General features: G+C 41.2%; 1 protein-coding gene across 12 annotated transcripts in view; it reads left to right on the top strand.

Annotated features, from left to right (window-relative positions):
* Positions 1–16,736, top strand: part of tgo (Aryl hydrocarbon receptor nuclear translocator homolog tgo) — a 1,077,969-nt gene that overhangs the window by 871,453 nt on the left and 189,780 nt on the right. For all 12 annotated transcript variants that reach the window (XM_070090765.1, XM_070090764.1, XM_070090766.1 and 9 more), the window contains one exon: positions 9,775–9,932. In XM_070090765.1, the coding sequence (XP_069946866.1) occupies positions 9,775–9,932 (158 nt within the window). The remainder of the gene's footprint in view (positions 1–9,774; positions 9,933–16,736) is intronic.

Consider the following 16,736-nt stretch of genomic DNA (forward strand, 5'->3'; position numbering starts at 1 on the left):
GGGAAGGATGGTTGATGGTTGTGTTGAAGGATGGTGGGTGGTTGTAGGGAAGGATGGTGAGTGGTTGTGAAGGATGGTGGATTGTTGGGGGAAGGATGGTAGGTGGTTGTGGGGAAGGATTGTGGGTGGTTTTGGTGAAGGATGATGGGTGGTTGTGGGGAAGGATGGTTGGTGGTTGTGAAGGATGGTGGATGGTTGTGGAGAATGATGGTATGTGGTTGTGGGGAAGGATGGTGGGTGACTGTGGAGAAGTATGGTGGGTGGTTGTGGGGAAGGATGGTGGGTGGTTTTGGTGAAGGATGGTGGGTGGTTGTGGGGAAGGATGGTTGGTGGTTGTGAAGGATGGTGGATGGTCGTGGGGAATGATGGTAGGTGGTTGTGGGGAAGGATGGTGGGTGGTTTTGGTGAAGGATGGTGGGTGGTTTTGGTGAAGGATAGTGGGTGATTGTGGGGAAGGATGGTGGGTGGTTGTGAAGGATGATGGATGGTTGTGGGGAATGATGGTAGTTGGTTGTGGGGAAGGATGGTGGGTGGTTTTGAAGGATGGTGGGTGGTTGTGGGGAAGGATGGTGGGTGGTTGTGAAGGATGGTGGATAGTTGTGGGGAATGATGGTAGGTGGTTGTAGGGAAGGTTGGTTTGCGGTTGTGGTGAAGGATGGTGGGTGGTTGTTGGGAAGGATGGTGGGTGATAGTAAGGAAGGATGGTAGGTGATAGTGTGGAAGGATGGTGGATGATAGTGAGGAGGGATGGTGCGTGATAGTGAGGAAGGATGGTGGGTGGTAATGAGGCAGGATTGTGGGTGGTAGTGAGGATGGATGGTGAGTGATGGTGGAGAAAGATTGTGGGTTGTAATGGGGAAGAATGATATGTGATATTGGGGAATTATGGTGGGTGATAGTGGGGAAGGATGGTAGGTGGTAATGGGGAAGAATGATGGGTGATAGTGGGGAAGGATGATGGGTAGTGGAGGTAAGATGTATTTTGTTTGTTTGTGGGAGAGATTAGAGGGTGTTAGTGGTGATGGATAGTGGGATGTAGTGGGAAAGGATGGTTGGTGGTAGTGGAGAAGGATGGTGGGTCGTTCTGGGGAAGGATGGTTTGTGGTTGTAGGGAGTGATGGTGTGGTAGTGGGGAAGAATGGTGGGTGGATATGGGGAAGAATAGTGGGCCTTAATTGGGAGGGATGGTGGGTGGTAATTGGGGAAGGATGGTGGGTGGTAATTGGGGAAGGATGTTGGGTGGCAATTGGGGAAGGATGGTGGGTGGTAATTGGGGAAGGATGGTGGGTCGTAGATGGGAAGGATGTTGGGTGGTAATTGGGGAAAGTTGTTGGGTGGTAATTTGGGAAGGATGTTGGGTGGTAATTGGGGAAGGATGTCAGTGAAGTGAAAAGGGTTATATGGCTGCCTTGAAAGTTGAAAAATCCCTGGTACAACAAATATTATCCTTCTTGGTTACTTCAAATTTCAAAGTGTAAGCTGAGACAGGTTAACTATTGCGTCGTATTAGATAAAATATTTGGAAATATATTAGTCCAGTATATTTATCATATTAAATATAAAAAGTGAACATGGAAATATTTACAAATAGGAAATGTTATTGAAGTGCATGACAATGAGAGTGTTCCGACGATGTAAGATAATCCACACGGAGTGTTTGCCGAACTAGAACAGAAACTAAAGCTTTCATACGAACTAGATTCTTTTCAGTGGCAAATTGAAATTTATTCAGCTCAGAATAAGCATCAAGTTTTCATATAAAGCCGCTAACGGTGAAAACTGGAAGGTAATAAGAAAGGAATTCTCCAGTAATTGATCTGATTCCAACAATTCCAGGTTTTTTTTTTTACGGTTTTAGTTAAGGTTCAGATTTACACCTGCATGGGGTCTCATCTTTCTCATACACTGCCCGATTATTAATATTTTTAAGTCAGTGAGAATTCTTACTGAATATTAATGAGTATCACTGTTTATTCAATAACACTGGCAAATTTGGACTTCTGGCAGCCAATAACATCACGAACCTCGCGTTCAGGATACCACACCAGGTCAGCGAGACCTTCCCACCCCCTCCTTCCCATTAATATCTAAATAAGGATATACGGACACTTGTTTAGGCTCTAAGGGTCCCTAATAAAAAAACCCAGGTATAAGTAATATATTTTTTTGGAAACATAGGTCATAAACTGAGTAACACTAAAATACCATTTATCAGTAGTCTCCTCATTGAGTCAAATGCAACATTTACAGTGTTTACGGAGACCAGTGTAAAACACTACTGTGACAACTAGATATGAATACCTAGGTACAACCTATTGAGATGCGACCGGAGAAACTGCTAACAAGGCAAAAGAAGGGGTGAGGGAGTCTCGCATATGAAATGAGCTAATTAGGCGAGTATATGTGCACATTACTCAGTGAGTGCTTAATGGTCCAAGTCGGACGGAAACGTTGTCATCAGTTTTTCTGGTATGTGCAGGTTATTTGTGTGTATACATCTAATATTGAAAAATGTAGCAAACACAGTAACAACAGAGCTGGTTTAGATGAAGTTTTGTGTAATCGAATTAGTATTAAGTTTCCAGCAGATAGCGGGAACCAACTAGACTAAAAAATACCCTCCACCTTACATTCTCCAGTAATGAGAACCTAGTCCTTGACGAGAGTCAGACCTGCATGTACACTGACCTGAAACAGGAAAACACAGTCAGTCAAGAGGGGGAATTCAACAAATTCAGTTTTAGTAGTGTGAACATCATTTGGGACTAAATCAGTCGTGATCTGAACCAATTTCTTGGCAGGATAAAGTCACTGGCACTTAATGCTCTATTACGATAAACTTTATGAACTATAGGTGATGTTAGTCTAGGGGAGTTTTAGGGAGAATTATTCTCCAGTTATATCGTAATAAGGTTATAAGGAGATCGAAAAAAACTTTGTAAAATGTATCTTTAATATAAAGTAGATATCGTTATAGACGTAAGGTATTTAGTTGTACCTTTTTCTTAATTATATATAAACAGACTTTATACACCACTTATAAATTAAGAAGACCTTCATTCTTAGCTGAATGGACCTTTAGTATACAGTTGAACAAAAAGTTACGTCATCCTCTATGTTCTAAGGAGATTAGGCTTGTTGACTTAGAAAACTTGAAGTCTCTACACACGAGAACTTCTATATAATAAAAATTCCACAATTTCTGGCGACTTTAGCGAATAAAGCTCTAGACCAAATGCGTCACCGTTTAGGTTAAAAGGAGAAAGCCCCACGGCTTTCTCCTTTTAACCTTCTTTATACCGAGAGAGGTGCTGTACTTCTTTATCTACCCCACTTACACCTGACGTCAGCTCGCTTCACGCGAGTGGTTACCTGGAGGTTACCTGGACGTTACCTGGACGTTATTCCGGGGATCAACGCCCCCGCGGCCCGGTCCATGACCAGGCCTCCCGATGGATCAGGGCCTGATCAACTACGCTGTTACTGCTGGCCGCACGCAGTCCAACATACGAGCCACAGCCCGGTGGTATAGAGGTGAGGCCATACAAACAAATTGGTCGTTACCAATTTCCTCACCAGAATAAATATATATACATATGAAAAATGGGAAAGATGAAAATGAATATTTAATATTATAAACCTGATTACTCTCGTTTTAGCATTTAACGATGGTAATCGCAATGTAATATTAGAAAGATGAATAAATATGAAAGACATATATATCATAACTGCATCTCGGCGTAACAGGCTCCAGTCACAACTTTAGGAAAAACGAAGAAATGAAACTTGAGGGAGTTACTTCCTCTACAGGCGGAGACAACAGATTACAGAGTTTCTAAAATGCAGTAGACTTTCTGAAGAAAGAGAACCCTGGTTAGAGAAATGGAAAATGTCGAGCGCAAACTAAACGTATCATGTACGGTAATGAAGATACAGAGGAAACAAGCGTGAATGATATTAGAAGAAATTCCAATTTACTATATCTCATATGCAGAGTCGAGAGCAAAACCACACCAAGTATCGGACCCTTGCTTAATGCAGATTGGAACATGCACACATGATAGCAAAGAACGGAATGGATACTGGAAAAGGAAAATACTTGTGTAACTGTGAGGGGGGAGGGGGAGGGGGTAAATGTGAACAGAGAACGATAAAGGAATTTAACATACATGTAAGTGGTATTAGATGAATGGTTCAGAGAACCGACATGTCGGTTCTCTGAACCATTCATCTACAAACCTGTCAGACACTGCAACTTCTTGGGATCTTAATACTTGGGAATTCTTCGCTTGCCTAATTCTTGGGCACGACCTACTTCCACATTGAACAAATGTGACACGACCTATGACTGCTGCACCTCTCCTGCCTACGGTTTATAAGCTGCTTCTCCGCACGTATGCCGTATTCTATTCAAGATTGATGGACTGACCACATCGACTCAAGGTTGAGGGACTGATTACCTCATTCTCCTCCTGTTCTTCAAGATTCTCCTTTGTATGGACTGATGAAGCCACTGTGTGGCGAAACGTTTCCTCAGTAAAGATACCCAAGAGTTGCACATGTGTCTAATTTATCAACATGTAAGTGGTAAATGATAGAAGTGAACACAAAAAAATCTTTCATGAACAAATTACTATGCATGTATAAGAAATCGGAAAGTGAAGAAATACTAAGAGGACAAAGGTGAGACAGATGAGAGTGAAACAAAAAGGCAAAAACAACACAAAAATGAGAAAAGCATATATGTGAGACGGCAACAAGGAGTCAGAATGCCCCCCCTCCCTCCCTCTCTCCCAGTACGGAAACACATGCAGATCAGCATGGGTGTGACAAACACAGGCATAGCAGCATAGGTGAGCAGAAATTCCAGGTGCAGAGCAACAGAATCAGTGATACAAAATAGTACACATGAGGTGCTTTCAGGAAGAGAGAGGCAACAACATAATAAAGTACTAGAAATACACTCAGGACATGATAAACAGAGACCAAAGGAGAAAACCACTAGACATAGCTGAAGCAGCAGTAGGAAAGGTAAAAGCGGAAATATATAAATATGCCATCGGACTTTGTGTCTGTGGTAGAAGTCCACACGTTAATTTTTTTTCCAGTATACTGAGAAAGGGACGGTGTCGCTTTGATAAAGAATGTTTATATAGATATTTTCACCCTAAGTCATGTGTCGGTCATTAGCGACTAGGAAATGTTATGATCTGAGCTGCGCAGAGTTCCATGTGAAGATGACACAACTTTATAGAAAGTAATACCAAGAAACAGGAGACAGATTTTTTTTTAGAAGAAATATACCAAAGAAGCCAACAAAGAAGTACAGGAAAATGCAAGAGGAACATAGACAAGTGGCAAGGTAACACAGCGTATCAGTGAGTCACACACCAGGATCAGGCATCACCATTACTGATTAAGTTAAGACACCACCACGGTGTTGTAAACACCACCTCCAAGGCTGAGGGACTGATTACCTCATCTTTTGTATATAGTTCTTGTGTTTTCTAATTATGTCCAAGAATTTGTATTGATAAAGCCACTGGATGGCGAAACGTTTACAATAAAGATAACCAGATGTTGCACAAGTGTCTTAACTTTCATCTTGTCGGTATTGTATACCTGTCTTGCATCATCATTACTGGAGAGACTGGGAATATATAGAGCTTCAAAATGGTACAGCACCAGAGTTATTAACAAAACCTAGACATCCCAAAATAGTAAATCTTTCCACTTTGCTAACATGCAGAGATTTAAAGCAAATAGTAAAAGAAATAAAGTGGAACATTTACTGATACACAAACAGGGAAGGTTCTGGACTAGGAGACGGGGGTGAAAAAATAGTATTTATATATGTGACAGAGTGAACAGGTCACATGGAGGAGTAAGTCTTTGTGTGAAGGACATTTTTTTTTTGGTCCGCAGAACCAATAAGCTCTGCAAATAATGAGACCCATGCCGGTTTAACGCTTTCTTTGATTATAATAATTGCAAATAATGCAATATAAGTATTGGGTATTAAAGTAGAAGAAGAATCTAGTGATTATTCTTGTATATAAACCACCGTCAGCAACACTGAGGAATTCATGGAAAACAGATGCCTTAAAAACCTTGTTTTATTCTCTTTGAAGATTTCAGTCTCCCAAATTTGAAATGGAAGATGGAAAATTGCAGCTTTGTACTAGAAATAGTCCTGGAACTACGTTAGCTCGACAGATACATCCCAGAGAGCTAATGACGCTTTGTTGAAAAGTTTACTTTGAACCAACAGATTACAAAAACCCACTAGCAATGAAATTATACTTAATTTTATGTTCATGAACAATGAAGAACTAATCAGAGACATAATCACAAATACAAATTCAATACACGCCGATCATAACATCATAGAAGTACAAACAAGTATAAATGCAAAGGTGAAAAAAAAAATAGTATACAGGAAAGGATGTTCAGTAAGTTTAACTTCAACGGAGAATCGATTTTGACAATAAACAAAGAACAATCAGACATACCCTGGGAAATATGCATGAGCACACTGAACCTTCACCAAGCTTGGAATATCTGAATACAGAAGCACGCAAGGTCTGTGTGAAATATGTATCACTGAGAAAGATCTAAAAGATCAAATACGGAAAGAGAATGTGGAAGAATGTATAGACGAAAAACAGGGGGTCCGAACTGCTTTAAAATGTGAATTTGTCACAACGATGGAAAGTCAACCTTTTCTGAGCGATTACCGTGTTAAAACAAAAACTTGAGGGTTCATTTCACACCGAAGAATCACAGTGAGAACAGAAAGTTGTCTACGATATTGCTGGAAACCCTAAATATTTCTGCACATACACAAAATCCTAGGTAAATACTATGTGTAATATTGGACCATTAATCACAGGAGGATCATACACTGACGATGAGAAAGAAATGAGTAAAATTCTGAAAGATTTGCATGAATCAGTGTTCAGCTATCTTATTAAACGAAGGCAGAGTGGATAATGCACACAATTTTCTAGTTACCCCTGAAGACGATGCCGATTATATAACTAACATAAGTACAAATCCTGCAAAATTCGGAAAAGAAATAAACAGCATGCCCACTCAAGCAGCATTTGTACTGGAGTCGTGGAATTCCTTATTTATAAAAAAGTGCAAAACACCACAAACACGAGCCCCAGTGCTGCCCTCTGAAGTTCTTCCCTGCCTACCTCGTCCTGCGACTAACTTACTGCTACAAGACTAACGCAACTGAGCCTGCTATTCCTGTTCTCAAGTCTGTCCCACGATCGCCTTAGCTGCTGGGTTAAGCCCTGCCTCTGTATCTTCGACTAAGAACACTCCTCTCCAGCGCTATTCTTCGTTCGTTCGTTCGTTCGTTCGAATCGGTGTTCTCTGAAGTAAGAGCTTAGATCTAGGCGAAATTCCAGAAACCTTAAACAGTGCGGACATAACTCCTTTGCATAAAGAAGGCAGAGCATAGCTAAAAATTACAGACCAAGTAGCCCTAACATCGAACATCATAAAAGTCTTTGAATTGGTGATGAGACATCAAATTTTAAACTTTATAGAACAGCATAACCTACACACCCAAACCAATATGGATTTAGAACAGGAAGATCATCCTTATCATAGCTACTAAACTATCCTACCCAAACTTAGGGCGATAGGTATAATGAGGAAAGTAGGCAAGTGTATTTTCAGTGTTCTGACATAAGAACATAAGACCATAAGGGAAATATAAACACATATGCAGTATAATGTGATCCTTTATTGACTACGTTTCACCCACACAGTGGGCTTTTTCAAGTCACAAACAGATCTACCTGGGGTGGAAGGGACGCGAGTATTTATAGTCAGGTTCAGAATGCTGAGGTCAGGTGGAGAATGCTGCATCTGATGATGTACCGAGTGGGGTTGTAGAGTCTAAAATCTTGGGTAGCTTGTAAATGAGATTGGATAAGTTTGTGAGCAGACCTTCTACAGTGTTCTTATGTGGGATAGCGATGAAGAAGTTTCTTGGCAAGTGGTTCAGCTATGTTATAGAAGCCACTATTCAGGTTGAAGTTGTCGGATATAGAAATAAGTGATGATTCCAGGATTCTTCGGTATTGAGTGTTGTCAATACCATTGCCAAACACGTTGAGTTTGATCGTATGCAAGTCTGCCAAACTGCCAGTAGTATTTGTAACTAAGCCTAAGCCTGGCTACTACAACATCAGTCTGTTCACATTCCATAAGCATTCTTATCTACGTTCGTTTTATCATAATGAGTAATAGATCTGCTCAGGTTTCTAGCTGCATTCTTATGACATTCAGTTTCATTATTTAATTCTCTCTTGATATTATTCCTAATACTAGACACAGATATACCAAAGTTAAATTTCACATTATCCTTCGGGGTACTTTATTGGATTAACTTATATCAGCTGTATCATGAAGGAGTAAGTCGGTGTATGATGGAATCCATAATAATTGTGCATTAATTCCTTTTCCCCTGATTTTTGAGTATCGATATCTGGTTTCTCTAATGAGCATGTTATTCATTATGTAACTTAAGAGCATTCAGTGATGACACAGAATCAGAAATAAGCAGTCAAGCTCAGTGTCATAGTTAACTTTAGTGCCATTAGGATGGCAAACAGTCAGTTTGCACTGTAGAGGCCCAGTTGACTAACTCAACATAGTTTCTACCGGTTTTATCTACATCCATCAGTATACAGTAATTTGCGATGTATTATTGCTAACAGTTGATCGAGAATTTTCTTCTTACGCAGTTGTCTTTACAAGTGATTTAAGGAAGGGATTACTAGTGATGAACATCTTGGGAGGGACTTGCTGGTATGTGATGTTAATGAATACAACTTCCACGGAGGGATGAAATAATCTTGTCTACAGCGATACATTTCGTGCAAGTTATAAAACTTAATATAGTTGCATATTTCCTCAACCCATTTAGATTTTTGTGTATTTACTGCTAGGCATTTACTAAGATTTGCGGTGACAGTGTCTAGTTCATTTCTTAGCATTCTGTTACCAAGTACAGTGTTAATTTCAGTAATTCTATCACGGATTCTAGAAACATCAAGTTCCTTTCTCATATTAAGAACCTTGGTAGTTTTAGGACAGCCAAGAATAATTCTGAGGGCTTCATTTTGCATTAGTTACAGGGGTCTGAGCTGTATAGCCCTTGTGGCTTAGCGCTTCTTTTTGATTATAGTAATCCAGGGGTCTGAAATAATTTTCCTTGGCTGATATTAATATACTCGAAGAATAATCAATTACGTATTTAATACAGGCTATATACATAATTCTTACTATTCTCACGTTAGCACCATAGAGCATTTAACCTACCCATTTCTTATTTAGTTGTGGCATGATGGATTTATTGAAGGGACGTGTACACCAAGATATCTGTAAGATTTAACTTAAGTAGCTGATGTTTTCACCCTGCAAACAGATGGGTGGGACATGTCGTTTCAGAACAAAGGTTTTTATTATGTTTTACTTTTTTAAGGTATAGACTCTATAAGTATATAAGGTTGATGGCGTAGGTGTGGGAATGCTCGTGGTGGAAATTTTTGTCCATTAGGTTCCTTAGAAAGAAATTACAGTATATCAAGTATATCACATTTTCCTTTAATGGTAGTTTAAGTGGTGTATGTTATAGCAAGTACTGTATCTTTTGGCTTTTGGTGGTTTTATTTTAATGATATATTTTTAAGAACATTTACATATAGAATGGTGTGATACTAATGTGTATTGGGTATGTTGTGGGCGCAGGGAGAACCACTGTGAGATCGAACGTCGGCGACGGAACAAGATGACGGCGTACATTGCAGAGTTGAGTGACATGGTGCCCACCTGCTCGGCCCTCGCACGCAAGCCTGACAAGCTCACCATCCTCCGCATGGCTGTGGCTCATATGAAGGCGCTCAGGGGTGAGTCTCGCTATACTACTCTCTACCCTTTTCCACACTATCCTCGGCTCTCTTTTTCCATCATTACTCTCCAGGTGGGTACAGTCTCCACCGTTTCGTAGAAGTCACCACCAAACGTATGTATGTTCTTAGTTTTTAGTTTGGTCTGGCGGTGTCGATCAGAGGTATGTCTCCTGCCAAGTGAGTGTCTGGTATGTTCCGTCATCTAGTCACTAGTCACCCGTCACCCTGTGTGGTGCTGCTACTATCATAACTCTTATCACTCACTGAAGCCTTTCGCTTTCACTATAAGCAGTACTCTGTATTACTCAAACTTTACTACCCAGCTTATACCACTCATCCGTGTACTATGCAACCATACGCTTATACTATACAACTCTCAACTTCACAGCCATATTTTAAGGTTTATCATCTTAAATAAAATGTCTGATCTTGTCCAGTGCAACAGTAGACATCCGTTTACTACAAGGTACTGTTATCGCACCTTTATTGTTTCTCTTCGTGGTAGACACTCAAATCACATCTTAGTGTGTTCTCTTGCGGGCGATGACAAAATCAAGAAGATTCATTCGATAAGAGGCTCTTTAAAAAATGTTTTCTCTTCCTCAAGTCTTCCTTCTGCTTCGATACGCAAAAACTTAAGGTCAAGAAGAGTAAAGAATACTGGACATACGTGTGACCGCTTTTGAGGAATTTTACCACGCAGCAGCCCAACCTGAGGTCATACTGCCCTGTTGATTGCTTGATCACCCAGACTGTTGCAGCAATGGGCACGTAGGCCAACATAACCATTACAACCTGGCTGATCTGACATTTGTAGGAAGTAGTACAGTTCCTTCTTGAACCTTCAAACTTAGCTCTGTCAGTATTTGTTTTACCTGCTGGTAGAACCTTGGTGAGTATTACATCGAAGTTTACGCACTCTTCTCTAATTGTGGCTATGAAACCCCTGTATTTCACTCAATTTATTCTTCACTTCCTTTCACTCAAGTAACTGGTTACGGGCCACCATTATGCACAATAGGGACTCGACCTTCAAAAAATTTCCATGTATATGTTATCCTTTACTGTCATGTGCTTTCAGGCGTTCCGGCAGATGCATGGTTTTTTTATGCAGACAGATTTTTTTGTACTTTTTCGAGTTCTGATATCTTTCTTGCCTTCTCATAGAACTAAGGAAACTGGTAAACGATCAGGGAACATAATGTCTAACTATCAAAAGTTTAAAATGCATGGAACAGACTTAGCAACGCACGTATATTACAAGGATCGTTTTGAAATAAAAAAAAAATAGGGATTACCACATGATATTTTTTAAGGCACTTGTGCTCCATTCAGAATAGATCATTAACTATTCGAATAGAATCTGTCACCCATCAAAGTGACTGGGACTTCAGAATACTTTGAAACGATGGAAGTTATTTAAGAGGTCCCTGATCTGGGCACTAAAATAATTTATTAAGGGTAAGAAAGACAGGTGTAGAAAAACAATACAAAGGTGAAGTAACCCAAGTACAGTTAGAACTGAGTCAGCTTCTTGAATGAGCTGAGTCGGCCTCTACAGTAAGCTGAGTCGGCTTCTTCACTGAGCTGAATCAGCTTCTTCGGTGAGCCGAGTCAACTTCTTCAGACAGCCGAGTCAGCTTCTTCAGTGAGCCGAATCAGTTTCAGTGAGCAGACGCAGCTTCAGTGAGCAGACGCAGCTTCAGTGAGCCAAGTCAGCTTCTTCGGTGAGCCAAGTCAGCTTCAGTGAGCCGAGTCAGCTTCTTCAGTGAGCCAAGTCAGCTTCAGTGAGCCGAGTCAGCTTCAGTTCAAGACGCTTCAGTCTTGAAATTACTTTTGTAAGAAATGTTTCTGAAAGAAAAGTAGAAATTTTAAGAAAAGACGAGAGAAACTTGTGCAGGTACCTAGTAGTTCTCAGGTACCTGGTAGTTCATACCTGGTAGATCTCAGGTACCTGGTAGTTCTCGGGTACCTGCTGGTTCATACCTGGTAGTTCTCAGGTACCTGCTGATTCATACCTGGTGGTTCTCAGGTACCTTCTGGTTCATACCTGGTAGTTCTCAGATACCTGCTGGTTCATACCTGGTAGTTCTCAGGTACCTGCTGGTTCATGCCTGGTAGTTCTCAGGTACCTGCTGATAAATTAGACACATATGCAACTCTTGGGTATCTTTATTGAGGAAACGTTTCGCCACACAGTGGCTTCATCAGTCCATACGTAGGAGAAACTTGAAGAACAGGAGGAGAAGTTGCATATGTGTCTAATTTATCAACATGTCGGTTCTCTGAACCATTCATCTACAAATCTGTCAGACACTGCAACTTCTTGGGATCTTAATACTTAGGAATTCTTCGCTTGCCTAATTCTTGGGCACGACCTACTTCCACATTGAACAAATGTGACACGACCTATGACTGCTGCATCTCTCCTGCCATACGGTTTATAAGCTGCTTCTCCGCTGATATGCCGTATTCTATTCAAGATTGATGGACTGAACACATCGACTCAAGGTTGAGGGACTGATTACCTCATTCTCCTCCTGTTCTTCAAGTTTCTCCTACGTATGGACTGATGAAGCCACTGTGTGGCGAAACGTTTCCTCAATAAAGATACCCAAGAGTTGCATATGTGTCTAATTTATCAACATGTCGGTTCTCTGAACCATTCATCTAGGTACCTGCTGGTTTATATCTGGTAGTTCTCAGGTACCTGCTCATACCTGGTAGTTCTCAGGTACCTGGTAGTTCATACCTGGTTGTTTTGAGGTACCTGCTGGTTCATATTTGGTAGTTCTCAGGTACCTGATGGCTTATACCTGGTAGTTCTCAGGTACCTGCTGGTTCATACCTGGTAGTTCTCGGGTACCTGCTGGTTCATACCTGGTAGTTCTCAGGTACCTGTTGGTTCATACCTGATAGTTCTCAGGTACCTGCTGGTTCATACCTGGTAGTTCTCAGGTACCTTCTGGTTCATACCTGGTAGTTCTCAGGTACCTTCTGGTTCATACCTGGTAGTTCTCAGGTACTTGCTGGCTCATACCTGGTAGTTCTCAGGTACCTGCTGGTTTATACCTGGTAGTTCTCAGGTACGTGATCAACCAGAGTACCACTGTAGCAGACCTGATGTTTCTTGATTCATCGTCCACAAAGACAACCAGACGCCGCACATGTGTCTTAATTTCATCTTGTCGGTATTATATACCATTCTTGTACTACTACTACTACTAATACTACTACTACTACTACTACTACTACTACTACTACTACCACCACTACTACCACCACCACCACCACCACCACCACCACCACCACCACCTCTTCCTGCCTATATATAGCCGTCCTGCTTCACTTCTGGTTAGTGTGATTTTGTAAATGGTCCAAGTCGGACCGAAACGTCGTCGTAAGATTCTCTCTTTTATGTGCGGGTTATTTGTGTGTCGAAATTATTATTGTATTATTCGTATTTTGCACCATATTTATATCGCCCTTTTTTGTACCAGTCTTCCGTTTGTACACTTGAAATTTATACTTGCAGTATCTTCCGTTTGTACACTACATATTTGTACTTGCATGATTTCTGCTGCTTTCAGACTTCAACGAAACTGACAGAAAGTCGGAATTAGGTTACCTTAATCATTAATACTTTGTGAGACATGAACACTGTAACCAGTAATGCTCTGTGATCGATCAAACTGACACTTGAAATACATTTTGTAAACTTTGAAACTAATTAACCCCCGCGGTAACAAGGAAGACGAGAGAGGAAGTCAGGTGTTGCAGTCATTTACTAAGGAAGTAGTTAAGATTGGGGGAGACTGCAAGAATACTTGCGTCACAAAAGCCAGAGTCCACCTAAGATTGGTGCAAAGAATTATGGCCTTATGTTTTAATACTACCTATAAAAGTTTTATATTCTTCACGTTGCTACATATAAGATGCCTTTGTAAGTAATGTGTGTAATATGTATGTTCATTATCCAGACTAGTTGAGAACCAGAACACATACTAAGTAAAGGCCACAATAATAGCACTAGGAGTGTTATTATTGTGAGTGTAACTTGAATAAGAGAGATTCATTAAGTTGGGTTTGGTTTGTTGATGTAGTATGTATATACATGAAAGACAGACTGCCAGATTTTTTGCCCTTGTATTTGTTATTACATGATTAATTTTGAAAACATGGCCTAATTACTTTTTTTCCCTTCTGGTGCATGCATGATACAACCTAAATGTGTTTACAGGGGTAGTCTCTCGTTTGTGTATGTGTACAGTCCTTGAGGAATTGAGCAGTATCCGTAGACACATACTCAAGACACATACTGTTAAGAAAAGAGAAGAGAGATGTAACTTAGTGAGTGACACTCCTACAGGTGGAGATAAAGCAACACAAGTTCTCCAAGGTACCAGACTTAACCAAGACTGAACGAAAATTTTGCTGAGAGAAATACCTGGTAGGTATCATTCCAAGCTGAGAGAAAGAGGGGGGGATGAATAAGAATAAGCTAAGAGGGGGAAGAAGCAAGAGGAGTTGGAAGGAGGGAGGTAAGAAGAGGAAAAGTAGAAAGAAGGCGAAGAAGAATGAAGAAAAACTAGGGTGAGTGAGCGTGATAAGAGTGACCGACATAAATATAAATGTATGACTGTGTGGACCTCCCGGTGGCGTGTCCTTTACCTCCGGTAATTGGTTCATTATCGTGGAAAAGTGAAAATAATTTTTTTACGAGCGCTCGTGATGACGCCGACTATGAAATAATAATAATAACGCTCACGGAATTCCTGGGGAAGTCGATAGTACATGGCGGAGTGCAGGAAGTGTGTGTGTGTGTGTGTTTGTGTGTCAGCATAGTTGCTGATCCCCTTATATGTGTTGTATAGTGTATTATAGTACCATCCATGTGCTTTATATAGAAGATCCCTATTAGGCCGAGTGAGTGTATGACGTCACGGGATGCTCCATGAGTGAGCGGGACAGGCTACCTCGTCCTCACTCGATGGACCACCTACGAACAGGCAAGAACACTGCAGGCCTGGCTCCCACCTCTCATCCACAGTCTGACAATATATAGTGTTACCATCCAACAAGGTGTTTACCTTCTACCCTCGTATCTCCTACCGAACCCCACACAACATGTGTGTGTGTGTGTTTGTGTGTGTGTGTGTGTGTGTGGGCCCTTATAAGGACGGGTGTTGGGGCATTGTGAAAACAGGTGTGTAGGGGCATTGTTGTGAGGACAGGTGTGTAAGGACTGGTGGTGGGAGGGGTGATGTTACCAGTAATAGCATGCACTCTGCACCTGGTGGTAATAATGGTAGGATTACCGACAAAATGTTAGGTAAAAGGACACATATACGACTACTGTGACATTTTATTGTGGCAACGTTGCACGCTCCAGGAGCTTTGTAAAGATAGATGAGGTGAAGCAGTTGGAGGCAGCGTCACCAGTGGACAAAATCCACAAGTGGAAGTAGGTTAAGCAAGCGTTGAAGAGTTCTCTGTATCAAGATTCCAAGATGTTCCGGTGTCAGACAGGTATTGTTATATTAATGATCTGGAAAGCCGTCAATTTGACGAATAAGGCACTTGTGCCTTATTCATATTGGACTGAAGCGGGTCATCAGAATATACAGCATATTGGACTGAAGAAGCCACTAGCTGTCTCAAAGAAGGAACGTGATAAGTTCCTCAAGTTAGTTCCTGTTCACAGGGGCTGGGAGCCTACGTTAAACTACGTACCAATAGCCGTCAATCAAAAGACATGGTCGAGTAACCAGCCGCGGGGAGCAATTACCTCTCCCCCTTCACATCCCCCTGGAATAGACTACAGGTAAACAGGCATGAGAGGACCCTGTAAGGAACAGTGTTGGAGGGGGGATGGCGTTGCTTTGAGAAGGATAAGTGGGGGATGAGGTAGGTGTAGTGTGTGTATATTCACCTATATGTGATTAGTTTTGCTGATGATATAATGATTCACACCACCGGATTCTCCAACACCCAAAACATTCTTAATCATGTACTAGCCTCGTGTCAGGACCTGGGGTTGATAATCTCTACTGATAAAACAAAGATACTCAATAGGCGTCCTCCTCGACAGAGAGGCACAGTTCGTCAGATCCAATTGCATGATGGGTCTCTTCTAGAATATGTAAGCAGATACAGGTATCTAGGCTTTGAGGTTCCACTACTTGGACCTGTTGTAACAAGACTTTGTCGCCAATACAAAGAACGACTAAGAGCACTTAGAGTTGTGGCAGGGCTTCACCCCAGGTATGGTGCTAATGTTAAAATTGTGAAAATGATGTATCTTGCTTATATTAGATCATTGGTTGATTATGCTGCGCCACTACTTGCTCTTGTGTCTGACTGGAAGCTTGGAGGGCTGGAAAAACTGCAGAACGAAGCAATGAGGATCATCCTAGGATGCCCTCGTACTGCCAAAATTTTTAAATATGCAAAAAGAACTTGATATTCCAAGCATCAGAGATCGTGTTACTGAAAGAAATATCCTAATTGGGGTTAATATGCTCAGGCAAGCTCATTCAAACCCCTGCACAGAAGCCCTCCAAACTTTCCTCAGCACTGGTGAACACTCCTCCAGATGGATCGAAAAGACTGGAACCGACCTCCGCATGAATCAGATACATGATCTATGTCAAATAAGGCAACAGCGGCACTTCTCCGCTCCATGGAATATTACCCCATTCCAAACTACCATTCCTCCATTTCCCCCCAAACTACTTCTTAAATCACAACCAAAACTTCGCCTTGAAGCCAAACATGAGGCCTTAAGCTGTATTGATAACT

The sequence above is a fragment of the Cherax quadricarinatus genome, chromosome 33, assembly GCF_038502225.1.
Source record: "Cherax quadricarinatus isolate ZL_2023a chromosome 33, ASM3850222v1, whole genome shotgun sequence".
NCBI lineage: Eukaryota > Metazoa > Arthropoda > Malacostraca > Decapoda > Parastacidae > Cherax > Cherax quadricarinatus.